We start from the raw sequence: 27,358 nt of genomic DNA, 5'->3' as shown, positions 1-27,358 counted from the left end.
CTTCCTGTCTGACTGGATCAAAAACAAACCTGCTAGTGAGAGAGGTGCTAGAAAGCCCTTCTGCATCTCTTTCCTAAGAAATGGCTTAGTTGATGATGTCTAACATAGGGTTAAGTGACTTGCCTAGGGTCACACAGTAAACATCTGAGGCTAGATTGGAACTCAGGAAGTATTCCTGACTGCAAGCCTAGCACTCTATTCACTGTGCCAACTATCTGCCCTTTATTCTCTCTAGGCTCACCTAGAAGTTTGTTTTCACTGCTGATATCATTATCACATACTATTTTGAATTACAGTTGTAAAACCAATGGTCATGGGCTTCCCTTGTGGAGAGTGCTTTTGCTCCCTTTTCCCTACAGGCCTTGTGTTTGTTTTAGTAAACTTAATCAGCTCTATCTTGTCACAGCAATGAGTTCAAGTTTAGACTTAAGAAACAGCCTCTTGGGTCCAGGTGGTTGCCACTTCCGCTGCTTTATGGAATTTAATATAACTAATAGTTAGGAGTACAGTCACAATAGCTCAGAGCTCAAAGCTACCAAAGTTCTGGACATTTAGGCTGAGGTTAAGCTATCCATCCTAATTTAGGTGTAACTTGATTTTCTCATCACAAGCTGTTTCTTATGGCCTGAAAAATCCTTTTTCTCCAATTAAGGGCTTGTTAACACTAAGTTTACACTGTATTTGACTTCTAGTCTAAGTCTTCAGTAATTAACTGAGGGTGGAGGTAGAATCCCACCCTGACATACTCTGGGAATAACTTGTCCCTTAACTGTTTGAGAGGGAGTAACTGAGATTCTCACTAAGAGTGGAAATTCACCACCCTTACTGTTCTTTGCACTTGGGGGAGAGCAGAGAAAAAATAAACAGCCCTCTTTTCGGAACTTACATTCCACCAGGGAGAAACAATACATAAATAAGTAAATAAAAATTCTATAAAAGTGTGTGTACATGGAAGGAGGTGGGAGAGGATTGAGAAGGGCTTTAAAATGAGACAGACGGGAATTCAAAGACGTGAAAGGGAAAGCAATTCCATGCCTGGGGGTGGGGGGAGGGGCCAGAAACTTCCTGTGCAAAAAAAAGACAAAGGAGGCAGGAGACTGAAAGTCATGAAGGAGAAACAGTAGAAGCCAGAGTCTGTGAAAAAGAATAATGTGAAATCAGTCTAGAAATAGATCTAGACGGAGTTAGATTAGGAAGGGCTTTAAATGCCAATTTGTAGTTTATCCTGGAGGCAACAAGGAAAGTTTCTTGAGGTCAGACTAAAGCTTTGGGAGTATGTTTGGTAGCTGTGTGAAGCATGTATCCGAGCTGGAGGAAACTTGCACGGATTGCCTTTACTTGAATTAGGAAGATCCATTTAAGGAAGACGACGGCAAAAGAAAAAGCAAGCAAGGGCTTGAAGTGGGATGATAACCAAGAGAGTGGAAAGGAACGTGCCTTCGAAAGTTTACCAAACTGCAGGCCTAATCAACACACCGAAATGGGTCCTCCACCTCCGACCCTTCAAGTGCAAATGGGGCGTCCACGCTCCCCACGCCCAGGCCGGCCTGCCCCTCCCCCACGTACTCCAATGTCCCCAAGGGCCCACCCTTCTGCTGAAACGCGGCCAGGAGTAGAGGTGGCGGCAAAGTCACGCCCTAGGGTGAAGTCGGAGGAAAAACCGGTTAATCCGCCCGCCCCTAAACATTCAAAACCAAGTAAGGTTGGGACTGAGATGTCGCAACGCCCTGAAGGCCGGAGCACCGCACTTAGGCTCGCTCTATCACTTCCGTCGAGCGCCTGCGCACCGCCCCCGCGGCCTTCCCCCCCGCCCCGTTCCCCTCCCCCTCTGCCTCCCCTCCTCCCACCAGTTCGGACCGCACCCTCGCGCCTGCGCCCTGCCCGCACTGGGGCTGCGGTAGCCATGCTGAACCCGGACTGGGAGGAGAGATGGGGGGAGTGCGACAGCCGCTGGAAAGAAAGCCAGGTTGGGAGAGGAGACAGTAGCAGGACCGTGGGGTTGGGTCCGGAGTACGGCGAGCCCCTGGCCTTCACGCGCACCCCTAGAAAACCTACGGAAAACTTGCCCGGATGACTAGTTGGGGGGGCTGACAGCACGTGACCTGTCTTGACCAATCCCGGCTTTGCTTACGTGGCCGCGAGGCCCCGAAACTCTCCCCCCCAGGAAGGGAGGGGCCGGGGGTGCCGCCCCCCCCTGCCGCTGCAGTTTCCGGGGGGGGTGACACCCCGGATTACACCCTCCCCCCACAACCGAGCCGAGGGGAGCAGCAGAGCCCCCGCGGGAGGGTTGCCGGAGCCAGGTGAGAGGGGCTTTCTTTGGGAGGGAGAATGTCAATCATCCAGGTTTTCAGCCAATAGGTAGGGTGGTGAAGTGGGGTCTTGGGGTTTGGCAAGGGGGTCGTGTGGGGAGCGGAATATTGTCAATCAAGCATTTTGTAACCAATGAGATTGTGGGAAAGGGTGGGGTCGGTGCTTAGGGTAAGGGGGCCCCAGCGGTGGGGGAGGGGAAGCGTCCAACTACCCGCTTTTCTGCCAATGAGAGGACAGGGGGTTACGGGTATGAGTGACCCCCCCCCGTCGTCCCCTAGGGGTGCAGGAAGCAAGAGCCAGGTGAGAACGGGCCTATTTGAGGGGAGGAGGTAGGGGGGATTTAATGGACTGGGGGAGTGAGGATGGTGCCTGCTGCCCATCCCTACTGAGGGTGTGATGTTTTTAAAATGTCCTTTGGCTTGGAATTATCCCGCGAAGCCGGACTGCGAGGTGCAGTTGTGTTCAGATGCAGGTTCTTCCCCCCTTTTTCTTCCTAACCCTTGGAGGGAGGGTTACAGTGATCCCATTGTGTCAGTGATATTGGGAAGCTTGCAGTTATCACATGGCTGTTCCAGGAGGTTATACTTCGCGTCACTTATAAAAATTCGATTGTGCATTCACGTGTATGCGGCCTGAGGGGCGCTGTGCGCCCCCCTTCCCCCCTGCAGTGCAAAACGCTAATTTATCTTACGCTTAGTTTGGTGGTGAGGAAGAGAAAATAAGCCAGGAACTTGGGCGTCTGTAAAAGGGCCGACAAGGGGCTTCAAGGTCGAAGCTGGGAAGAGAGAATGTGAGCTGGGGCCCGGGGCGGGGCCGGCACTGGAGCAAATGCAAGAGTCTTCAGTTTAGCCTTAGCTTTTGTCTGGTTTCACCCTCCCCGAGTGCCTCAAGTGCCCCAGTCAGGCCTTTCCCGAAATGCGCTGCTGCGTAGGGAGAAATTTTCTTTTCCAAAAGTATTTCGCAGCTGCTTCAGCTGGGCCTGTGACTCAGAAGCCCGGGAGGGGCTGGGGAAGAGGGGGGGGATCTGGTGGGAGTGATTTTCCGGAATAGGGGGAAGGATGTTCTTTGTTCTTTTCTCTCTTGCCAGGGCCTCGTGCTTCTCCTCCACCTCCCGGGCGGGCCCCTCCATAGGCCTCTGACTGCTTGGTGCGGGGCCCGGGGAGAGGGAGGCACAGCAGCAGGATGGGGGAAGGGTGCCAGGGCTAGGAGGGGGGAAGGGAGGAAGCCTGGCAAAGTTGCTGTGTCACGGCTGCAGCGAGGGGGGGAGGGTGGCTCCCCTCGGAGGGGAGCACCTAGGCCTCCCTGGGTGCAGGAATGAGCCGCGCACCTCCCAGCTTCCATTCCCTACCCTACACACGGGCCCAGGATTGTCCCTGTTTGTGGTCGATGAGGAGAAAAGAGGCGGCTGACTGGCAGCCATCTTAACAGCAAGAGGCCCCAGCCTGCCCCTGTTCTGTGTTACCATTTAATCGACTCCCCTAAACTGCAGCTTCCGGGAGGGCAGAGGGGACAAGGACTTGAGGTGCCAAAGCCGGGCACCGCAGCCTCATTTACTGCCCCAGATAAGTCAGCGAAAAACAGGAGTCCCCTAAAAGGCCTCTGCGCCTCGGAGGGGAGGGGGTCCATAAGAACAGCTGCAGACCTCGTGGAAAGTGCTGCCTTTTCTCCTGGAGAAAAAGCTGGAGGATGGGGGGGGGTTAGATCCGTGGAGAGTTGGGGGAGAGGGAGCTTAGAAATGGCAGGCAAGGTCAGCTTTGGGGATTTTGTGGTTTTCCTTTGGCTCGGTTTTGGCCTGACTTTATCCGGCCAGGCAAGTTGGATCTGTGGCTGGGCACTAAATCTGCATCATTGAGGCCCTCTCCCTGCCAGCCCCGGTGGAATGTGGAGTTTTGTTGAATTCTATAGTGACCTTTTTGTTCCAAGGACGTTTCACCGCACTGGGGAGGAGTGAAGAGAGGACTGTGAAGCTTAGTCTAAAGGGCGAAAAGGCAGCAGTGGGAGCGGGAAAGTGTCTGTGAAGCAAGGCTTTAATTTCTTTAGGGGATTTTGTATCCTTGATGGTTGGTTTTAAATTAAGATCTTTGTAACAGGGGAAGGAAGAGCAGGACGTTTAAGTAACTGAGATGTAGGTATCTGGAAGCCGCCAATCGGGGGAGGACATGGGCCTCCCTTACTGCCGTGTTCCCAGGACACGAAGCAGGCCGTGCTCTGGTAGCCTTCTCTAAGATGGCGTCTCCTTCTTCCCTTATTGCAGGGACCGAGTTGCTGCAGCTGTAGCGTCTTGGAGAACAACAACCAACAGCCGCGTCCAACTGCCACGCCCCCGCCTGGGCGCAAGACCAACGACGCCCACGTGGCCCCCATCCCTGTTCCCCCCCTGCCCATCGCCCGCTCAGCCAGCCAATAAGAGAGCAACGAATGGCACTACCCGCCCCGCCTTCGCCAATCGCCTGGCTTGCCAGACCGATTTGGAGGAGAGGAAGACGACGGCCGGAAAGGAAGGAGCTGTGGGTGTGGGAGACCCCGCTGCTCTGGTATACCCTCCCTTCCCCCGACCTTCCTCCCGCTCTTGGGTCTCCGGACCATTGTACAACCTATTGGCGCCTGCAGTGGGCGGGCTGTGGCTCCCCTATGGGCCAATGTAGCGAAGCTCTGCCTGGTGACTGAAACTGAGGAGGCAGGCCAGTGATGTCATTACTGTAGCCCACCAATGGGGAAGTCGCCAGCGGAGGGGCGGGCTTCTAGGCCTCCCCAACCCCCGTACGTGTGCGTGCTGGCCCGGAGGGAAGTCGCGAGCGCGGTGGTGAGCGGGAGCTGCGGAGCTCCGCCCTCTTCCCCACCCCCCACCCCCGACTATATATAAAGGGCCAGCGCGGAGCTCGGCGGCGCCATTTCGCGCTGGAGCAGAGCGGCCTGTAGACTGGGGGAGGAGGATCGGGCCCGCAGCTCCAGGGGCGGCAAATCTGGGGAGTTCGCCATTACAATCCACATCCATCCGTTCGGAGACGTCCCTTTGCCTGGCCTGGGACCAACCTTGGCGAGTACTGCAGACCCAATAGAGACCTTTTGAGCTACCCTTTCTTGGGCCCCGCCCAATACGCCGGGCCTGTCTGCCGCGCCATCCCGCCCCCTCCTCCGCCCTTAAGAGGAGATCAAAGATGGAGGCGTCGGCGCTCTAATCTGCACTCTCCGTGTCTATCCGCTGCCATCCGACTCCAGAACCGGCATTTGGCCACTTCGGTCATCCCTAGCAGAAAGTAAGAAACTGGGACAAGCTGCATCAGGTCGTATTTAATTGGCAGTGGTAGAAATCTGGGCTCTGTTGCTGGGTCCGAAGAAGCTCCCGCTCCGACCCCTAGCTCGTTCGCCCTGACTCTGGGCTGCCGCCATTTTCTAGCCGGCCGCCGCCTGAGCAGCGCGCCGTGGCGCTGAGGCCTCCCCCAGGTGCTGCGGTGAGGGCCGTGCATTGGTGCCCGACGGTCCGGGGGCGGGGGGAGCTCCCCGGGGGGGCCGAGAACAGCCGGCCCCCCCTCCTGGGTTATGCAGGGCACGGCCGGACTGGGGCAGAGGGGACCCGAGGCCACCCCGACTTGCTGCGGCTAAGGACGGTGCAGAGCCCCGGACAGCCAGGATGCTGCAGAACGTGACCCCCCACAGCAAGTACGTCTTCCGCGTGTGTTGAACTGTTGTATCTGGAGCCACGCAGTTAGGCTTTGGCGGGGATAGGAGGTGGGGGTGGGAATCAGTTAGTAGCGAGATGGCTGCACGCTGTGTTTTGTAGCAGCGGGGCTGACCCAGTTTGTGGCTCAGAAGCATGGGGTGAGAGAATTTGCGCTTTTGTGGTTTTTTTTCCTCTGATTGCATGCTGTCTTGTCTAAGAGTGCTGGTTGTGGGGGTGTGGTGGGGATGAGTTGCTTCAGTGGCACATTGACAGGTGGGAGTTGGGAGTCAGCTGGTTCTTAGTGGTTCCTGTGTATTGGCCGAGATCCTAACTGGTTAAGTGTAAGGCTTTGGCATCTTGGGTTGTGTAGGGTTGCCATGGTGACTGCGCTGTGGGAACAGACAGTGGGACTTGTTGGGTATGTTGGGGTGGGGAGGTATACAGGTTTTTTTTTTTAAGTGAAATAGTTTATTGTGGTGATGATTTCCTTGTACACATCCTTTTCTTCCCAATAAAGGTTCAAAATCATAGGGTGTTCTTTCTTCTTGATTTACTTTGGTGGGTCTAAAATGAAGTTGGGTTAAGTAAGTCCCAGGGAGAAGGGTGGAATAAAGGACTGCCCCACAGTGCCCCGACTGTGTGGGTTGTAAACAATTAAACATCAGTCCACAAGCATTATTAGTACCTACCAAGTCCCAGGCACCGTACTAAGTTCTGGAGATAAAAAGCCTCAGCGAGTTCAGCCTAATGGGTGAGATAACATGTAAACAGTTGTGTACAAACGAGATAATTTACAGCTAAAATAGGAAATAATAGAGAAAAGATGCTACTAGGGGAGCCATTTTCACCCCTTGTATAGCCCTGGATTAAATTAGTGTCTATCAATGTTAGCTTAACTTTTGACCAACTTTTGTTGTCAAGAGAGACAGAGTCTATGTCGTGCCCATCTGGTTAGTGTCTTTTGGAAGCAGTGATCGAAGAAGAGGGACTTTTGCTGACCTTGGCTTTATTTTGGTCTTATTTCCTGAACCTTTTGTTGGGGGGATTGAAGTTTATGCTGCTTGGCTGCAGCTAGGCTCTTAGAGTAACAAACACAATGAAACCATTTGTTTCTGAGCTAGTATTTCTTTGAATGTTTGGTCTTTTCCTTCCCCACCACCACCTCTGGAAAGGTGAACTTTGCACTTCAAGGAGGTACCAGAGTTTCTTTCCCCCAGCAAGAATGATAAACAGTACAAATTTTTCTTTTCTAACCCTGCCTTTTTATCTCATGAGGCTTTGTTCTCAGGGGCTCTGGGCCTGAATCCAAGTAATCATACCACCATCCAATTAAATCAAATGAGAATATTTGTAAAGCTCTTAATATACACAGCCTGGCACATAGTAGGCATCATATAAATGCATATTCTTTATCCAGGACCATAGCAGCCTTATTATCCCCACATAGGAGTAAGCCATTGGTCTCTTTATCAGTCTCAGGGTCCTAACAGTGGAACCCTGGTGCTTTCAGACCCGGAATTGAAATGCTTATGTTATTCCCTTTACTCATTTCAACCTTTTCTCCTTCAGGCTCCCTGGGGAGGGGAATGCAGGCCTACTGGGCCTGGGCCCTGAGGCAGCAGCCCCAGGGAAGCGAATCCGGAAGCCTTCTCTGTTGTATGAGGGATTTGAGAGCCCAACCATGGCCTCAGTGCCTGCTCTGCATCTTCCCCCTGCCAATCCACCACCCCCTGAAGTATCTAATCCCAAGAAGCCAGGTCGGGTCACTAACCAGTTGCAGTACCTACACAAAGTAGTGATGAAAGCCCTGTGGAAGCATCAGTTTGCCTGGCCATTCCGGCAGCCAGTAGACGCTGTCAAACTGGGCCTGCCGGTGAGTAGAGGGTACCGGGGATGAGGGGAAAGTGGGATAAGGTGGGGAAGATTATTATGTATGAATGGGGGGATACTAGAGCAGGTGCTGCGGCCCCCAAGGGTATCTCATCAATTCCCCATGATAGGTAAACAGATTTCTCCCAAAATCTATTGCTTGGGATCGATTCAGATCCTTCTCTGCCTTAGAGTACTTCTCTTTCCCTTTGATCATCCCCAGCATATCTCCTCACATGTCCCTCCCTAACTTACTATGACCTGGCTCCCTTTTGCAGATTCCCGCCTGGGGTTGGGAGAGGACCACGGTGGCTAATATCCTTAGCTTCTTCCTACCCCTCATGCTGCCCACGGAATAGCCAGCCCCAGAGGTAATGTCTCAGACCTCCCAGAAAGGGATGGGAATAGAGGGTGGTTAGGGGAGAGATAGGAAACTTCATGGAGGTAGGAACCTCAGTGTGAATATTAGCACCATTTTTCAAATCCCAGATTTTCTCCTTGTAGTTTGGGGGTGGGGGCCGCAGTTTGGGGATTGGGCCCTCGAGCCCTTTAAAGCGTAGGGTGTGAGTGTGAATAGAGAAAGGTGAGAAGTGACTATAGATTTAATTCTGGGGTGTGGTCTTTCTTCCCCTAGGACTATCACAAGATCATCAAGCAGCCCATGGACATGGGAACCATCAAACGACGCTTGGAAAACAATTATTACTGGTTGGCCTCTGAATGTATGCAGGATTTCAATACCATGTTCACCAACTGCTACATCTACAACAAGGTGGGCTCACTTCCATTGATGTGTATACCACCAGCTAATGTCAGCCTCACTCCAGGCTGACTTGGAAAGTTATTGCTACTAGCTGTGCCTTACCAGGAAGGTTGGAGGAATATGGGTGAAGCCTCACATTGTGAGCAGGGGATCGCTCTCTTCCTTTGCTTCCCCTCCTTAAGATGCCCCTCATGTTCTCATTCCTCCTTAGTTCACTAAAATCCTGCTTTAGCATCCCTTATTAAACTTCAGACCTTAACCTTGGTAGGTAGCAAAAGTAAAATCATTTAGTCCAACCCCTTCTCACATGTAGAAAATGGCCCAGAAAAGTGAAGTGCCCTGCCCAGGGCCTCAGTTTACTTAAGACCCAGTCTAGACTACTTAAGCTTTTTCTCTCTTTTTTTTTTTAAACCTATATCAGTGAACTTCTCAGAATGGCTTTTCAGAGGTAGTGGCTAACAACTCTCAGTTGCATAAATGGGGATTATTGATTTTAGACAATCTTTTACAGTGAATGAAGTTTTCTCCTTGAAGTTGCCCCACAATTTATCATTGTTTTGATAATATTCATCCTGTCCTTTCCTAGCAGTTAATTGGTTTTTCCCTCAATAGCCTACAGATGACATTGTACTGATGGCGCAGACACTAGAAAAGATCTTTTTGCAGAAGGTGGCACTGATGCCATCTGAAGAACAAGAACTGGTGGTGACCATTCCCAAGAATAGCCACAAGAAGGGAGCAAAGCTGGCAGGTAACACAAATTGGTAGTTTGGGGTAGAAAGAGGTTTGGGCTGGCAGAACAAAATGAGCCCCAGCTTCACTGGGAGGGGTGGGACAGGGTCCAAGAGAAAAACTTAATAAGAGTTTATCTATTGCCTTTTTTATCCATCAGCACTTCAGAACAGCCTCACCAATGCCCACCAGGTGCCTGCTGTCTCTTCTTTGTCTCACACACCTTTGTATTCCTCATCACCCGAGATTCCCACCACTGTCCTGAACATTCCCCATGGCTCAGTCATCTCTTCTCCTCTTCTCAAGTCTCTGCACTCCGCTGGCACCCCTTTGCTGGCAGTCTCTGCAGCACCTACTGCCCAGCCACTCACCAAGGTGAGATCCTGCAGATTCCTTGTTGGAAGTGGAATGGTGCACTGCAGGAATACCCAGCCTGCATCTGATTTCTCTTTTTTCTGCAGAAGAAGGGGGTGAAGCGGAAAGCAGACACCACTACGCCTACACCAACAGCTATCCTGGCTCCTGGTTCCCCAGCCAGTCCCCCCGGGGGTGGCCCAGAGCCCAAAGCAGCCCGGCTGCCCCCCACACGCCGAGAAAGTGGCCGTCCCATCAAACCCCCACGAAAGGACTTGCCAGACTCCCAGCAGCAGCACCAGAGCTCCAAGAAAGGGAAGCTGTCAGAGCAACTGAAGCACTGCAATGGCATTTTAAAAGAGCTACTTTCCAAAAAACATGCTGCTTATGCCTGGCCTTTCTATAAGCCCGTGGATGCTTCAGCTCTTGGCCTCCATGACTACCATGACATTATTAAGCACCCCATGGACCTCAGCACTGTCAAGGTACCCTTTTTAGGGGATGTTTTGCAATACTTAGAGACTTTTGATGGCTCTCAGTCTCAACAATCAGGTTTTTGTGTCTCCACAGTGTGTAGGAATTTGGGTTTTTGTGACAGAAGTATCTTGTGATCTGAAATGGTGCCAGTTTACTCCTTGGTTTCAAGAGAGAACTGCCTGGTTTGCTAGTAGTGCAGTGTATGCCTTGGTTGAAGAAAGCAGAAAAGGGAATTATGTAATGGAGGGATAATTAGGTATCTCAGTCTCAGTCCCTTTGTGCAAGTTTTCTTTCTGGCTATATAGACATGACAGCCCTTAGCCATCCTAGGTCCTTGTGGCTTCAAACTTAAATCTGACTGTGGACCCAAAGATTTTTACAGAAAATCTCTGTCTTGAGGGAGAGAATGAGACTATTCCTATTGTGTTGTCTGTGATGTGGGGCTGTGGCATTTTGGGTGGGAGGAAAAATGTGATTTCTTCCCTGAGTTGAAGTCCTCGGTATCCTTTGATACAGTTTTTCTTCCCATAGCGAAAGATGGAGAACAGAGATTACCGGGATGCTCAAGAGTTTGCAGCTGATGTGCGGCTTATGTTTTCCAACTGTTACAAGTATAACCCCCCTGATCATGATGTCGTTGCCATGGCACGAAAGCTACAGGTAAGGTGGGGAGTTGGGAGTTAACATGACGATGAATGTGGGTAGGCAGAAGAGGTTGCCTGGGATTCCTTTGATGACTTTTTCCTTTTCACAGAAGCTTTTCACAACAGAAGAGGGGTTGTAATCATGGTTGATGGATGGGTTTGAGATGATGAAGGTGATGTTTATCTTTGTCTCCAGGATGTGTTTGAGTTCCGATATGCCAAGATGCCTGATGAACCATTGGAGCCAGGACCCTTACCTGCCTCGACTATTCTGCCCCCTGGCTTGGCTAAATCATCTTCTGAGTCCTCTAGTGAGGAGAGCAGTAGTGAAAGTTCCTCGGAGGAGGAGGAAGAGGAAGAGGAAGAAGAAGAAGAAACCGAAAGCTCTGATTCAGAGGAAGAGAGGGCCAACAGGTTGGCTGAACTACAGGAACAGGTATTGTGTGTTCTTGTTGGTTCGTATTTTCCTTTTTTCTTGTTGAGGTGGAAGGGTATGTTCTATTTCCTTGATCCCACCCTAATATTAATCAGTCTAGTAATGGTTTTATCCACTTGCATCTGTTTTTTTTTTTTTTCTCCCAGCTTCGGGCAGTACACGAACAATTGGCTGCCCTGTCCCAGGGGCCAATTTCTAAGCCTAAACGGAAACGAGAGAAGAAGGAAAAGAAGAAGAAGCGGAAGGCAGAGAAGCATCGGGGACGAGCAGGGATGGATGAAGATGACAAGGGTCCCAGGCTGCCTCGCCCACCACCACCCAAGAAATCTTCCAAGAAGGCAGGGGGTGGTGGCAGTGGTGGTCCTGGGACAGCAGGGCCTCCCGGCTTTGGTCTTCCTGGAAGTGGTGCCACCAGGTGAGGTCTAAAGTGGAAAATTAGTGATGAGGATTCAGTGAAGCATTGTGGCTGCATGTTCATATACCCCTATCTCTTCTGTTTCCCAACTACATCCCATCTCACTGTCCTCCAAGTAATGAGCTTTTGTTTTGGGGGTGAGGGGAGAATACTTAGGAAGTGAGGTGCTGATGGAAGAATGAATGCTCAAGTGTGGTTCTCTTGCTGGCATTAATGTACTTTGCTTTCTCTCTCTCTAGGCCCCCAAAGAAGGCAATGAAGACGGCTCCACCACCACCAGTTGCTGCCTATGACTCGGAGGAGGAAGAGGAGAGCCGGCCAATGAGTTATGATGAGAAAAGACAGCTGAGCCTGGACATCAATAAGTTACCTGGAGAGAAGCTAGGCCGTGTGGTCCACATCATCCAGGCCCGAGAGCCCTCACTTCGTGACTCAAACCCTGAGGAGATTGAGATTGATTTTGAGACTCTAAAACCATCCACACTTCGAGAACTTGAGCGATATGTTCTTTCTTGTTTGCGCAAGAAGCCAAGGAAACCCTATAGTGAGTGTGTGGTAGAGATGCTGCATTCCTGACTACTGTGGGCTGAGAAGGGCTGCTGGTGGGGGCATTTCTGCCCTGTTGGGTTGGTTCCTTGTGTCTGCTGGAAAACGTGTCCAAGTAACAGAGGAGGAGAGGTGTGGAGAGGCCTGAGATTTAACTTCTCATTCTGTCTCTAGCCATCAAAAAGCCGGTGGGTAAGACGAAGGAGGAACTGGCTCTAGAGAAGAAGCGAGAGCTTGAGAAGCGGCTACAGGATGTAAGTGGTCAGCTCAATTCTACCAAGAAGCCCCCCAAGAAGGGTGAGTAGAGGAGGCCAGGCAGAGGGAGATAACATTTGAAGCTTTGTGTGTTGTGGCTGACTTTCCTCTTTCCTCTAGCTCACATTCTGCTAACATCTCTGCTGGGCTCACCCTCATCCCTGTATTATTCTCTTAATACAGCGAGTGAGAAAGTGGAGTCAGCGCAGCAGGTGGCAGTCTCACGCCTCAGTGCCTCAAGCTCCAGCTCAGACTCCAGTCGTCGTCATCCTCATCTTCCTCTTCTGATACCAGTGACTCTGATTCAGGCTAAGGGGCCAGGCAGCAATGGGGCAGGAGGCTCTGCAGGACCGGATTCCCCTAGCCCTCTCCAGAGGTTCCCCTACTTGGATTCCCCCCCTCAACCCATTCCCCCCATGTGGGAGAGCTGGCTCTGCAAGGGGGGAGGGATACATGGACAGTTACCCCTGAGGGACTCAAGGGACAGGAGGAGGGGATTCCCCTTGAGCTTGAAGCTCCCCACTTAAAATAGACTGAAGTGGGGGGAGGGGTCTTGGGTAGGTATAAAGTTGGGCTGAAGCCTAAGGCCACAACTACCAGCTGCCCACTCCCCTCCAAGGGCCCTGTTTTCTGAAGTTGTTTGTTTTAATTTATTTTAAATGGCACAGGGTTGGGGGAGGTGGGGCTGGGGGGGTCCCCCTAGACTGGGGAGGGAAGGAGGGGAGCTTTTGTTTTTTGTTTTTGTTTTTTTTGGTTTGTTTTTGGGGTTTTTTGTTTTGTTTTTGTTTGGTTTGTTTTTTTACGTTGACTTTTTCTACCTATCCCTACATCCTACTGTGTTGGGACCCTCATGGGTCATACCTTTTGTCTCTCCAAGAGGCTTTTTGAGCTAAGTCCTCTCCTTTTTCGTGTGTCTGTTGATTCTAACTTGTAAATAAAGAAAATACTATTCAAGTTGAAAAGGCGTTGTCAGGGTTTTGTGTCTCTTCTTACTCATCCCTATATCCATCTATGTAGTTGCACCCTTTTCTGATTTGCTGACATAATTCTCACTTAGCTGGGATACGTTTGTAGGTGCGAGGGAAGGTTGGGAGAGCTTCAGGTTTAAGGAACAAATGAGATCAAGTATCATTTATGAGTCAAGGTGCTAAAGGGAGGGATTTATCTCATTCACATATTAGGGCTGGGGTAGTTAAGAAAAGGAGTCTGTGGACATTATGTAGATCTATGTGAGTAGTACCAATTATTTCCAGCTGTGTCCATTTATGGCTTGTTGACAACCTTTGGAAAAGCATTAGGTTTATAGAGTAAGACCTATGATTGCCAAGCCCAGGGGTTTGTGAGATAAGGTTTGATAATGTGGAAATTGAGATGACTCCTTTGCTAAAACGAAGCAGGGAAGAACTGTTGGCAGGATTCAGGAAGGAGGGAGTGGTCACAGTTGTCCAGGCCATTGGTTTGTCCCTGTCCCCTTGATTCATCCTTGAAATCCATCCTTTGGGGTTTGTTGTGTGTGAGGTTTTGACTCCTAGGAAAATAGCCACCAAGCTAGCAACCAGCCTAGTCCAGGTTGTAGATGAAGAGTGAGACTGAGGCTCTGAAGGGGAAAAGAATAGTAAGCTAAGGGTCAAACAGCTACACATAAGCATGTACTAAGTGTCAGGTCAGAAATGAGCCACTGCACTGCAAGTGCAGGGGACTGAAGATAAAACACTGGCCGGTTTAAAATTTGGTGAGATATCATGAGCCTTGGTTTTAGGGTTTTTGTGTTTTGGTGAGGAGGGAGACAAATAAGAGTTGGCAAATGCACATGAAATTTTTTTAAATGAGCCAGCAGGGCAGACCCTATACCCTAGTCTTAAGTCATGTATTCATTCACATAAGTTGCCTGTTATCACGCACTGTGCTAGGATAGGGGTGTCAAGGTGGTACGTAAAGTAGTAGGAACATAGGAGGTCTCTAGTCTAAAATCCTATAATCTGGTAGGAATGATACATTCCAGTGTGCTGTAAGTGCATAAAAATATTGGCAGGGGCTATAAAACTGCAAACCCTTTGACCCAGCAATACCACTTGCAAGTCTGTATCTCAAAAAAATCATTAAAAATGGGAAAAGGACCCACTCATATGAAAATGCTTGAAAGCGGCTCTTATTGTAGTGGGCAAGGATTGGAAATTGGGGGATGCCCATCAATTGGAATGGCTAAACAAGTGCCATATAAATGTAATGGAATACACAATGAGGAGGCAGACTTCAGAAAAACCTGGAAAGAACATGAATTGATGCTGAGTGAAGTGAGCAGAACCAGGAAAACTGTACACAGGAATAGCAACATTGTGTGATGACCAATTTTGATAGACTTAGCTCTTCTCAGCAATGCAAGGATCTAAGACAATTCCAAAAGACTCAGGATGGAAAGTGCTGTCCACATCCAGAGAAAGAGCTATGGAGGCAGTGCAGATGGAAGCGTACTATTTGCTCTTTTTTTTTGTTTCTTTCTCATAGTTCTTCCCATTGGTTCTAATTCATCTTTACTATGTGACTAATGTGAAAATGCTTAATATGAATGTGCATGTGTAGCCTATATCAGATTGTATGCCATCTTGGGGATGGGGGAGGAGAGGGAGGCAGAGAACATTTAGAACTCAAAATTTTATGGAAATGAATGTTGGAAACTAAAAATAAATTAGTTTTAAAATGTAAAAAAAACCTAAAAATGAATTAATAAAGTGAAGAGGTTAGCTTAGATAATCTCAAAAAGCATTTTCATGTAAATAGGGAGACGTTCTATTATGTTGAGAGCCAATATGGGCATTGTCCCCTCACATTTGGGGCAGTCAGGTGGTGCAGTGGCTAGAGCACCAACTCATCAGAAGTACCTGAATTCAAATCCAGCCTCAGATACTTACTGTGTGACCGTGGAGAAGTCCCTTTAATTCTGTTTGCCTCAGTTCTTCGTCTGTAAAAGGAGCTGGTGAAGTAAATGGCAATTCATTCCAGTATTTTTGCCAAGAAAACCCCAAATGGGGTCACAGAGAGTCAGACATGACTAATCCACCAAACAGTAATAACCACTCAAAAGACATTAAGGTTCATCTGTAACAGACAACTAAAAAGTTATCAGTAGTTGGCATTGGCTGCAGGAGTTGTGGGATTGAGGGAAGAATTCATTTTCATGGAGTAGAAAAAAGTATATCTTCTTGTCTGTTTTTTAAATTATATATTATTTTCAATCAGCAAAAATCCACCTTATCTCTCTCCTGTCCCAGTACCTACCTATCCCAATTAAGAACAAAAGAAAAACAAAACCTCTGTTACAAATATGTATAGGCAAGCAAAACAAATTTCTGTATTGGCTGTGTGTGTGTGTGTGTGTGTGTATGTGTGTGTGTGTGTGTGTGTGTGTGTGTGTTTCCCTCGTTTGACCTATTCAGATGGAAGAGAGATTCAAATGTCAGCCATTCTACCTCCCCTCCCTTATTTGTATAGATGTCTATTTATATACCCTAAAAATGTGAGATAATTTTCCTTAATCTTCCTTTCTCTTCTCCCTGTAGTATATTCCTCTTCCCCTCTTTTTCCATTCTTTTAAGATCATCAAGACATAACAAAAACACTCCCAGTCCTTCTGTCTAATTAGATTCCCTCTATAATCCCTGGTGATGATAAGGTTAAGTAGGGGCACAGGTATCATTTCCTTATATTAGAATGAAGGCAGTTTATCTTTGTTTAATACTTTATCTTTGTTCATCTGTGTTTACATTTTTATGTTTCTCTTAACTCCTGCTCTTGAATTTCAGTTTCTGTACAACTCTGGTCTTTTCATCAAGGATACTTGGAAGTGCTCTATTTTGTTAAAAATCCATTTTTTCCTTAGGAGGATTATATTCAGTTTTGCTGGGTAAGTTCCTTTTGGTTGTAAAGCTGAGTTGTAAAGCTCAAGTCGGGCTGAGAGTTCCCAAAGCAGTCTGATTGAGGCTAAAAGCCTGATTGCTGCTCTGATCTCCAACGCGTTCCTCACCTACATTTAGGTCTAAGGAACAGTAGACTGCTGCTGAATTCAGCCACCACTAGCCAGCTACAAAACAACTCTGCTGGTTCGGACTAACAGAACTACAGGTTCCTCTTTGATCTGGAATTCCTCCCTGGTTATTCCTCTGTAGGTTTTAGGCAGCTAGAATCTGAAACTGAGACCCTGCTCTACTCCAGGAACATAAGTCACATTGCTGCTGCTTGGTTCTGAACCTGCTCCTCTCTCTGAACACAGGCCCAGGGCCTTTTACCTACCCTGGAATAGCTACCACTGGGTGCAAGTCCCCTTCTCATTGGGTAGTAAAGAGGCCCACTGACTTGGTCACCTACCTCTCTGAGGTGTCTCAATATGTATCTGGGGGCACCCTGTATGAATCTGAGAACTCTGCCTGCCCCGGTACACAGCCTTTTCTTCAGTACCTGTCTACTTCTCCCAGGAGAACTCTGACTGTCCCTCTGTGCTGACATGGACTGAAGAAATGATCCACTGTGACTTCTTCTTGGATTTTTCCATCATGATTGAGTATGGTACATTTTCTGTATCTTTTTGGAGGAGTTTTAGTGGTGAGTTTGCTACAATGATTTCTGCTGCTCTACCATCCTAGCTCCACTTCTACCATTCCTTCTTTTATTTCTCTACATATCTTTCAATACATCAGGGACAATTTCTTGGAAGGAGTGAACTTTCAGTTGCTGTTTGAATAATGAGAAAAACACAGCCTGAGAAATAACTAGCAAGGTGGGGGAGGGAGGGTGGTTTGGAGGGGATAGACACACTTTGTTTTGAGGATTAAGTACAAGAAAGACAAGAAGGGAATAATAGACCCTGAAAAAAATCATAGAAGCAACATGGGAGAGAGTGTGGTACAGTGGAAAAAGAACTAGCTTTGGAGTCAAAGGACTGAGGGAGGTTCTAATCGTGGCTTCTATCATCTTGCCTGTGTCACCTTGTTCAAATCGCTTAATAATAACAACTACCATTGATACAGCACATTAAGGTTTGCAGAGTGCTTTATAAATATTATTTCATCGTTTCAACAGCTCTGGGAAGTAGCTGCTATTATTGTCCCCACTTTACATTTGAGGAAATTGAGGCAGGAAGGAGTTAAGTGGCTTACCCAGGGTCTCATAGTAGTATCTGAGTCAGTATTTGAACATAAGCCTTCTGGACTCCAGGTCAAGTACCCCATCTGTTTCTACCACCTAGCTGCCTCAACTAACCACTCTGGTTTTCAGTTTCCTTATCTGTAAAATGGCAGTGGGGTTGGTGGACTAGATGACCTAAGGCCTCTTTTAGCTCTAAATAGGACTGTGTGAATCACAGACCAAAAGGAAAGGAACTCCAGGGCTGTCCCTAGGGAGGAGAAGGTAAATGGCATTTCCACCAGTATTTTATCCAGATGGAATCAGGTCACACTGAATAAGGCAGCTTTGAAGGGAAAAAATAAGTCACAAAAAACCAAAACAAATAAACAAAAACAACCCAGCTTTCAGCCCAAAGGGATAGCAGTCCTATGCTTGATCTTAGCTTAACATAGCAATAGCTATAAAGCAATGAAATTATTTTATTTTATATTAGACTTGTTACAGCTCAATAAGTGAGGATCCCCCAGATGAAATGATTTTGCCTTCATGTGATCGCCTAATGTTCTTCATTCCTTATTCACTTAAATAGTGATTAATATTATAGTTATCTGTATCTGCTCTCCCACCACCACCACCACCTATCAATAGACAGTAAATTCCTCAAGGGCAAAGATTGTGTGTAATTTATCTTCTCCTTCAGAATGTGGCATAGTATTCTGCGCCTGGTGGGTGCTTGATACACATTTTTTTTTTAATGGATAGAATGATGGATGGATGGATGGATGGATGGATGGATGGATGAATATCATCAGTTTTCTTACTTGGAAATCCACATACTGTTCCAGAGATACTCCTATTGCTGGGAGTTTTTTGGGAGCCTTTTTTTAGAGCCAGTTTATGAATAACATTCCCGTGACACGGTCTCATTATTATACTTTTGCATCCAAATGATGCATGCCTAGTTTGGCTCCCCACCTTATTCATATGAATTCAGAGTCTTGCAAGATTCAGAGCTGAAAGTTGTTTTGTTGTTAAGTCATGTCAGACTTTTTTGTAAAGATATGAGAGTAGTTTGCCATTTCTTTCTCTAGTATGTCCCCATTTTAGAGATGAGGAACTGAGGCAAATAGGGGTTAAGTGACTTGCTCAGGGTCACACAGGTAGTAAGTTTCTGAGGCTGGTTTTGAACTCAGATCTTTGTAACTCCAGACCCAATGCTCTATCCCCCTGAGCCACCTAGCTTCCCTCAGTAAGAGACCTTAGATAGTCTATTTCAACCCCCTCCTTTTACAGATGAGGAAACTAAAGCTGAAAGGGTTAAATGACTTACTAACTAAGATGACATTGGGCTGTTGGCAAAAAATCAGATCCACTTTTAAAGGGCCAAGATTTGCCATTACTGAGGATATTCAAAAGGATGTGCTGCCAGCTTTGAAGTCATTCCAAAGTAGTTCCAAAAAATGTTATGAGCAATAGTGACATCATTGGAATAAATGTATAAGCACTTTGAAGGGGACAGAAATCAGCTGAATACACTACATTTTGGTACATGTGGATGGTATTGTGGATAGAATACTGGACCTGGAAGTAGAGAATCCTCAAGTCAAATTCCCCCTCTAAAACTCACTAACTGTGAGTTCTAAATCTGTGATCTTACAGATTACATTATTGTTTCATCTCATATATCAATCAGTCAAAAAACATTTATTAAGCACCTACTTATGTGACAGGCCCTGTGCTAAGTATGGGGGATAGACAGATGATAATGAATAGTCCCTAACCTTTAGGAGTTTCCATACTCCTAAGGGACATATTATGTACACATATAAGCATATTCAAGCTATATAATACAGACAAGGTAATTGTGTAGAAGAAGGCATTAGGAAATGACAGAACAAAGGAGAACATGGATCAGGAAGGGTTTTATGTAGAAGGTAGAACTGGAGTTGAGTTTGAAGAAAAATTGGGATTTTTCCTGCCAATGGGAAATGAGGAGGGAGCTCATTCCAGGCATGGCAGATGGCCAGTACAAGGAAGCCATCAGGATCAGGAGTTTTTTGGGGGGGGGTTCCTTACAAGTAGTGCCCAACCATTTACTTCGTTTCTTAGTTTTGGAATTTTACTTATTAATTCCTTTTATCTAGTTATCCAACTCTTCCTCTCTTTTTTCTCTCAAGTTGGCTAACTAAAATCTATCTCTATATACCCATCTCTCTTCCTTTTCAAATTTTTTTATTTTCTAGTTAAGGTGTTGTTGGGTTTTTTTATTTTTTAAAAAAGATTTCTTTCCCTCATTTTCTTCATTACTCCTATTCCCTTTTTGCCTATTCTAAACTTTTATTCTTTGATTCATGGTCTTTATATTTATTTGCTCTTTCTGCAGTCTGAATTTTCCATGTGAAATTAAAGCTTTTAAACTATCTATTTTGAGTTTCCTCTTCTAAATAATCTTTGTTATTGCCTTGCCAGTGCACCCTCCCCACTGTTTTCTGTTGTGCATCCCATTTAGAAGTATTAATTCTTGCATGAAGTAGACAGGATAGAAGAATTAACCAGGTCCCTGATTGTGGAGTGCATTTCCATTCTCTGTCCTCCCCACGATAATTTTCTTTCCCATTTGCCAAGAAATCTCCCTTCTGGATCCATGCCCTTTCAATCTTCTGGATGCTAGCTGTCCCCAAGAGATCAGATTCCTCTTCTCCTGAGGCAGGATGTGTCCATGGAGTTGCATCTCTCTGAAGGTCATGGTTTCTCTGAACACCAAATTCCCTGTAGATTATACCCATTGTAAAATCTTCATCTCTTATTACCGAGTACATCTCTCTCTATCCATGAGGATGTTCTTCAATGGGATCTCTCCCATTGGTGAATAGAGATTTCTCCTTTTCTTTCTCCTTTTTTCATTCCCTCCCTTTACCCAACTCATCTATTCTCCTGTAGCCCCTTTTTTTCCCTAGGATTCTACAGAAGTCATTTTTTTCTTCATTGTGTTGACAAAAAAAAATTTTAATATTAATAATGCACTCTGGGATTTAGGCTTAAGTATGCCAGAAACATTTTTATTGCATTTAACTTTAATCTATAGCCAAGACATTTCTAAGTTGGAGAGAGATGACCAAAATGGCATAGCCCCCCATACCCTTAGACATGACTTTGCCCCAAAACAATTTGAAGTAGTATTTATAGGAATTTTGAACAAAGAAGTGATCATAATATATGAAAATATAATAATATTCCTGAATAGTCAATCACCACTGTGATTTACTACACCACTCTCCTTAAGGACTGAAAAGATTTCCTTCCTGTAATCAGTATCTTAACTTTTAATTTAAAAGAGATGACATTTTCCTTAGGTGGATCATGACACTAACCTGTAGAACTAATCCAGGATATGAGGAGACAATGATCTTATTTAGACAAGAGTTAAATTTGGTTATTACCCTTATTCCATTTTCAAGAAAGGCCTTAACTTTTGTTCTTTCTACTTTCCTAAAGGGAAAACTCTGGAAAGGGCTTTAGGAGAAATAGTCTTTTAAAATACATGTAGAAAAGCTAAAAGGGAGGTTTAATTTTAATATTTTATTTTTTTCCCAAAGGTAAAAACAATTTTTAACCTTTGTTTTCTACAATTTTGTGTTCCAAATTCTCTCCCACCCTCCCTCCTCTTCTCCAACATTGAGAAGGCAAGCAATTTGATAAAGGTTATACATGTATAGTCATGCAAAATATATTTCTATATTAGTCATGTTGTGAAAGAAAACAGACAAAAAAAGAAAAAAAGAAAAATAACAGTATACTTCAATCTGCATTCAGATTCTATCAGTTCTTTCTGTGGAGGCGGACAGCATTTTTCATCATAGATCCTTCAACTCTCTTTTATTAGTGACATATAAAAAGTTAATTTCTAGGTAATCATTTTATTAATTATGCTAGTGAATAATTAATAAAAGGGGTCAGTGGCCCTCTCAAGTACCAAAGATAGGATCATGGTGATTTCTTAATGCTTAAATGCCCTTGGAAGAGTGGGTGTTCCTGAGACAGGCTGCAATTGACTCTGATTGGTTAACAATTAATGAGAAGAATGAATCTTATAATGAGAAGTAGACCTGTTCTAATGAGGGGCTAGGGAATGTGGCTTTGATTATGTCACTCCTAGACAGAGACAATTTCAAGGCAGACCACCCCCAGCCTCTGGCAGTCTAGACAAAGGATCTAGCCCTACCTGAATCTGCTTGAGTGCAACACAACGGTCCAGAATTCACCTTAGATTAAATTCTTTGTAAATTTTTCTAGCTGGATGGGGTCTCCCACCCAGCATCGAAAAGCATGTACCCTCAGGATTTGAACAATCTCATCCATCAACAATGTCCTTCAGAGACTGAACAACCTACAGGTTTATGAAAAACCCTGGTTCTAATTCAATAATTAATTATTAATATAAGAGAAAAACAATCATTTCTCTCACATCTTTGTATTGCTAGGAATAGACAAATCATTTATAGTAGATCATCATATAATATTGCTGTTACTGTATACAATGTTCTCCTGGTTCTGCTCATTTCACATTGCATCAGTTCATGTGCCTTTCCAGGCTCTTCTGAAAGCATCCTGCTCATCATTTCTTATAACACAGTAGTATTCCATTCACATACATATACCACAACTTGTTCAGCCATTCCCCAATTGATGGGCATCTCTTCAATTTCCAATTCTTTGCTACCACAAAAAAGAGCTGCTACAAATATTTTTGTACATATAGATCCCCTTCCCTTTTCTTTGTTCTCTTTGGGATACCAACCTCATAGTGGTATAGCTGAGTCAAAGGGTATGCACAGTTTTATAGGCCTTTGGGCATAGTTCCAAATTGTTCTCCACAATGATTGGATCAGTTCACAACTCCACCAATTGTGCGCTAGCGTTCCAATTTTCCCACCAACATTTGTCATTTTCTTTTTCTGTGATGTTAGCCAATCTGATAGATACCTCAGAGTTGTTTTAATTTACATTTCTCTAATCAATAGTGATTTAGAGCATTTTTTCATATGATTATAGTTTTGATTTCTTCATCTGAAAACTGCCTGTTCACACCCTTTGACCATTTACCAATGGGGGAATGACTTGTACTATTATAGCTCTCTATATATTTGAGATATGAGGCCTCTATCACAGAAATGTGCTGTAAAATTTTCTTCCCAGTTTTCTACTTTCCTTCTATTCTTGCCTGCATTGGTTTTGTTTGTGCAAAAACTGTTTAATTTAACGTAATCAAAGTTATCCATTTTACATTCCATAGTGCTCTCTGTCTCGTTTGATTATAAATTCTTCCCTTGTCCTTATATCTGACAGGTTAAAAAGGAGGTTTTTTACAACTGTACCATTGACTTGATTAGGGTACATTATACATTTCCCTCTATCTTGTTACCTTCCTACCCCTTTTAAGAACCCTCACATTTTGAAATTTAGACTTATAAAAAAAAAAAACACTGATTCACCTGTAGGCAAGGCACTGTGAAATTTAGTGCATGGTGTTTCATGACTTTTTAAACCATTACTTCTGTTTAATTTATTCTTTCACCTTTGTCTCTTTGTGGAATTTTAAAAAGAAGTCTCTTAATGGCCACTCTGTTGTTATTGTCATTTTAATCCCATAAGTACCTTTCTCTTTTTAGTTTTACCCTCCATTTTAGGGAGTAATTTATTTGGTTACTTGTAATTAACTTGGTAGCTGTATTTTATTGCCTTTCTTATGTTTTTGTTGTCTAGGGTACTTGCAAAGCAAATAATCTATTCACTTGATTGTTGGTTTTGGGGGTTTTTGGGTTTTTTGTAGAAATGCTTCAAATAATTATTTTATTGGACATTTATACTTTTCCATTGATGTTAAGGCTCATGTTTACAGAGTATGTCACCTTGGGTTGTACCTTGAGCTCCTTCGTTCTCCAAAATGCTGAAATCTTTTCTCTTCCATGATTTCCCAAAGGTGCAGAAGAGTCTTGTTATTCAAATTTCCTTTCCTTTGTATTAGATCTTTCTCCTGGTCACTTGCAGAATTTGTTCTTTGTCACTGTAATTGTTCAATTTAACCATTAGATGTCTTGGAGTTTGCAGCATGCAGCTTTTTATTCTGGAGAAGACCTGTGGATTCTTTCAACTGGCACTTTATTTTCTGTATTAAGGAGTTCTGGTCATTTTTATAGTACTGTTTCTTGTATTACAGTGTCTGAGTTTTTTGACTTATTGTGTTATGGCAGACCTATGATTCTTAAGTAGTTTTGCGTCTTATCTTCAAGATTAATTTGTTTTGCTTATATAGAGATCATGTGTTTCTTTATTATTTTTGGCTTTTTGCTTCTCTCCTCCCCAGATATTTTTTTCGCTTTGGTATTCCCAAACAGTTGCTCTCTGGTTCAGTTTTTTGGGGGAGACTTGCCACCATAGATTAAAGTTTTTCTATTCTGCCAGTTATTTTAGCTGTGTAGAACATGAATTCTGCTTTCATGATTTTATTTCTCTCTTGAACCATTCAGGAACATTCTCTCTTGGGAATCCACAGGATGCTCTATATAAAGTGTTAGTTCAATTTTCTTTGTAATACAATATTTATTTAGAGATGTTTGGACTTCTTTTGATGAGCTAGTGGCCATCTTCTTGTCTGTTTTAATATCTTCCCTGTTGATATCTGCAAGATTTTTATTTTTATTATTTTGAAATTTTATTGATTTTTACATTATTATTATACGTTATTATTTTTACATTACATTTACAAATCATTTCCCCTTCATGAGAGATCTCTTGTAACAAAGTAAAATAGTTAAGTAAAATCAATAATACAATAACTTCATCTGAAAGTGCATTCAACATTTCAAACCTGTAGCACCCCTCCTTATAGCTCTGTATTTTTTTTTAATTGACAAATCTATTTTCTCTCCTACCCCACTGGACAAAAATATTTCTTGTAACAACTATGCAAAACAAATTCCCTCCACAAATGTATACATTTATGCACCTCTCTTTGTCTACCTCATTCTTTACTCTAAATTCATCTCTTATCATATGTCTTCATTTATCTAAGGTATGAATAGACAATTCTCAAAGGGAAAGCTATCTATAGCCATATGAAAAAAAAAATGCTCCAAATCACTATTAATTAGAAAAAAGCAAACCAAAATGGCAAAGACAATAAAAAAGGAAAATGATAAATATTGGAGGGGATGCAGGAAAACAGTTCCATTGATGGGACCCATGTTGATGAATCTGTGAATAGGTATAACCATCCTGGAAAGCAATTTGGAATTGTGCCTCAAAAGTTACTAAACTATACATATTTTTTGGCCACCACTTCCTCTCCCAGTGCCAGGGCTGAGCAAGCCTGGACTGAAATTCAGTAGCGCACCACCCTTCTTCACAGGCTGGCCCCAACTATTTCCTTTAGGACCACCATTGAATCCCCCATCGGTTCCCATGTCTCCCTATTCTCCTGAAGATGCTGATGCTTTGGGAAGTATGTTAATAACCTGTTATGGGAGTGGCTATCACTGGTTGCTATCTGGACTTAAAACAACATCAAAAAGAAGGAAAGCACCAGGAAGGAGTAAGTCTGCCACTGCTATCATAGCTGTCATCTCACTTTTCTTAAATAAACTTGTTTTTGTTAAGTTGTACTGAAATAAATTTTGAAAAAAAATTACAACTAATTAGAAAAAAAAATTGAATACCACTACAAGGCTTATATCCAGCCTGGGCAGGATAGGAAGACTTGAACTTAAAAAAATAAATAAAGATACAAGAAGAGAACAGAAGGAAGGTCAGAGTGGGACACAGATAAGCAGGATAGTTTTGTTACTGGTGTATTAAATGTAATATATACTTAAAAAGGGACAAAACAGAACCTCACATTTTCACATACGACCCAGTTTTTTTCGTTAATTGAAATTTCATGTTTTTGATGTTCGTTAAGTCCACCATAAAAGAAAAAATGTTTTAATTTTTAAAAAAACAGAAATGGTCTTTCTCTTATGATTGGTGGGGGTACTGTTGATTGGATTCAGAAAGGCTGAATAGTTGAACCCAAACCATAGTCATTAATCATTCAATATCAACTGGGAAAGAGGTCTTTTTTGTGTGTGTGTGTGAAGCAGTTGGGGTTAAGTGACTTGCCCAGCTAGTAAGTGTCATGTGTCTGAGACTGGATTTGAACTCACGTCCTCCTGACTCCAAGGCCAGAGCTCTATCCACTGAGCCACCTATCTGCCCCTGAAAGAGGTCTTTTATGAAGTGCCTCAGGATCGCTGGCTAGTTCTGTTTTTTGTTTTTTGTTTCTAACATTTTTGTTAATGACTCAGATAGAGGCACAGAGGACATGCTCTTCATATTTATAGATGACACAAAACTGAGAAAGATGGCTAACACGCTAGATGACAGAATTAGGATCTGTGATATACTTTTGGTTTTCAGCCTACACCTTTGATTTTATTATTAAGGGGACTTGTCATTCATGGGAATTCATAACACCATTGCAGATTAGCAAATGATTTGTAATTTAGGGTCTCAGAGAGTTGCCTGGGGCACTGAGAAGTTAAGTGATTTGACCAGGTAACACAGCTTATTTGCTTTATAGGCAAAACCAGGTTTTCTTGATTCTAAGATCAGGCCTCTATCCATCACGGCGCCCAGCCTCTCAAGATGAAATTTACATAGGATATACGTGAAATCTTACACTTGAATTTTAAAAAATCAACCTCAAAGATACAAGATGAGAGAGCAGTGTAGCTAGATAGCAATTTAACTAAAAAAAAACCTCTAGATGGCTTAGAGTAGACACGTCAAATTCACCACCCAGAGCGCAAGCATCTTGCAAAATTCCAGAATTCAGTCTGAACCAGATTAAAATGCAATTGGGAAATATTTAATAAAATAAATAAAAATGCAATATGATACAAAGTTAATTTGTAGTTTTCTAAGTCAATATGCAACTAGCTGGGATCCCTTTCTACTTGAGTTTGATATTACTTGTTTGTGGGCAGCTAGGTGGCATAGTGGATAGAGCACAGGGTGGGTCTGCAGTCAGGAAAACTCATCTTCATGAGTTCAAATCTGGCCTCAGACACTTATTAGCTGTGTGACTATGAGCAAATCACTTAACCCTGTTTGCCTCCGGTCCTCATCTGTAAAATGAGCTGCAGAAGGACATGGTAAACCACTCCAGCATCTTTGCCAAGAAACCCCAAACAGGGTCACAAAGAGTTGGACATGAGTGAAAAACAGCCCAACAGAACAGAAAAAGGGGCCTGCCATGGACACTCTGACATAGATAAGCGCCAGTTACATTATTATTCAAAGTGGTGAGATTTCTTTCATCAGAAAATCCTGGTCCTGGGTTCTAGTCTTTTCCTATTGTCTCCTCTTCTCTAGTGACAGCCTTTTCCCCATCTTATCTTTATAGTTCAACACACACAAGCGATAAACTGGGCATCTACCTCTGCGTGAGGGAACCTCTGAGCGCAGACCACACCCATTTGGGGTAAGTCTGGAGTAGAGTGTCATTCCTCAGGTCTTTGGTTCAGGCTAACAGCCTTAATTAGCCCATTCCAGGCATCCTCTATAGTCATTTTTTTTTAATCTGTCAGTTTTTCCTGGTGATCTTAGAGTCTCTGTTTTCTGACAAGTTTACTATATGTCCATCCTCTAGTCACAAATTTAGCTAGGGACTTTACACGCCCTAAGTCTGCTCCTCAAGTCTTCTGGTCATCTCTGTTCCCCTGCAGCTCATCACCATAGC

General features: G+C 44.5%; 1 protein-coding gene across 1 annotated transcript; it reads left to right on the top strand.

The window, feature by feature from the left end:
- The first annotated feature begins 1,859 nt into the window (after positions 1–1,859).
- Positions 1,860–12,866, top strand: BRD2 (bromodomain containing 2). The gene is given in 14 exon segments (XM_020974113.2): positions 1,860–2,300; positions 4,565–5,970; positions 7,541–7,844; positions 8,475–8,612; positions 9,216–9,354; positions 9,496–9,710; positions 9,797–10,174; positions 10,698–10,826; positions 11,007–11,246; positions 11,393–11,661; positions 11,901–12,205; positions 12,382–12,504; positions 12,646–12,717; positions 12,720–12,866. Coding segments are annotated over 13 exon segments (2,397 nt in total). The 5' UTR covers positions 1,860–2,300; positions 4,565–5,941; the 3' UTR covers positions 12,776–12,866.
- Positions 12,867–27,358: the final 14,492 nt, after the last annotated feature.

The sequence above is a fragment of the Phascolarctos cinereus genome, unplaced genomic scaffold, assembly GCF_003287225.1.
Source record: "Phascolarctos cinereus isolate Bilbo 61053 unplaced genomic scaffold, phaCin_HiC Scaffold_5;HRSCAF=322, whole genome shotgun sequence".
Taxonomy (NCBI): Eukaryota; Metazoa; Chordata; class Mammalia; order Diprotodontia; family Phascolarctidae; genus Phascolarctos; species Phascolarctos cinereus.
The sequence above is the reverse complement of the archived record's forward strand: the minus strand, read 5'-3'. Positions and strand labels throughout refer to the sequence as shown.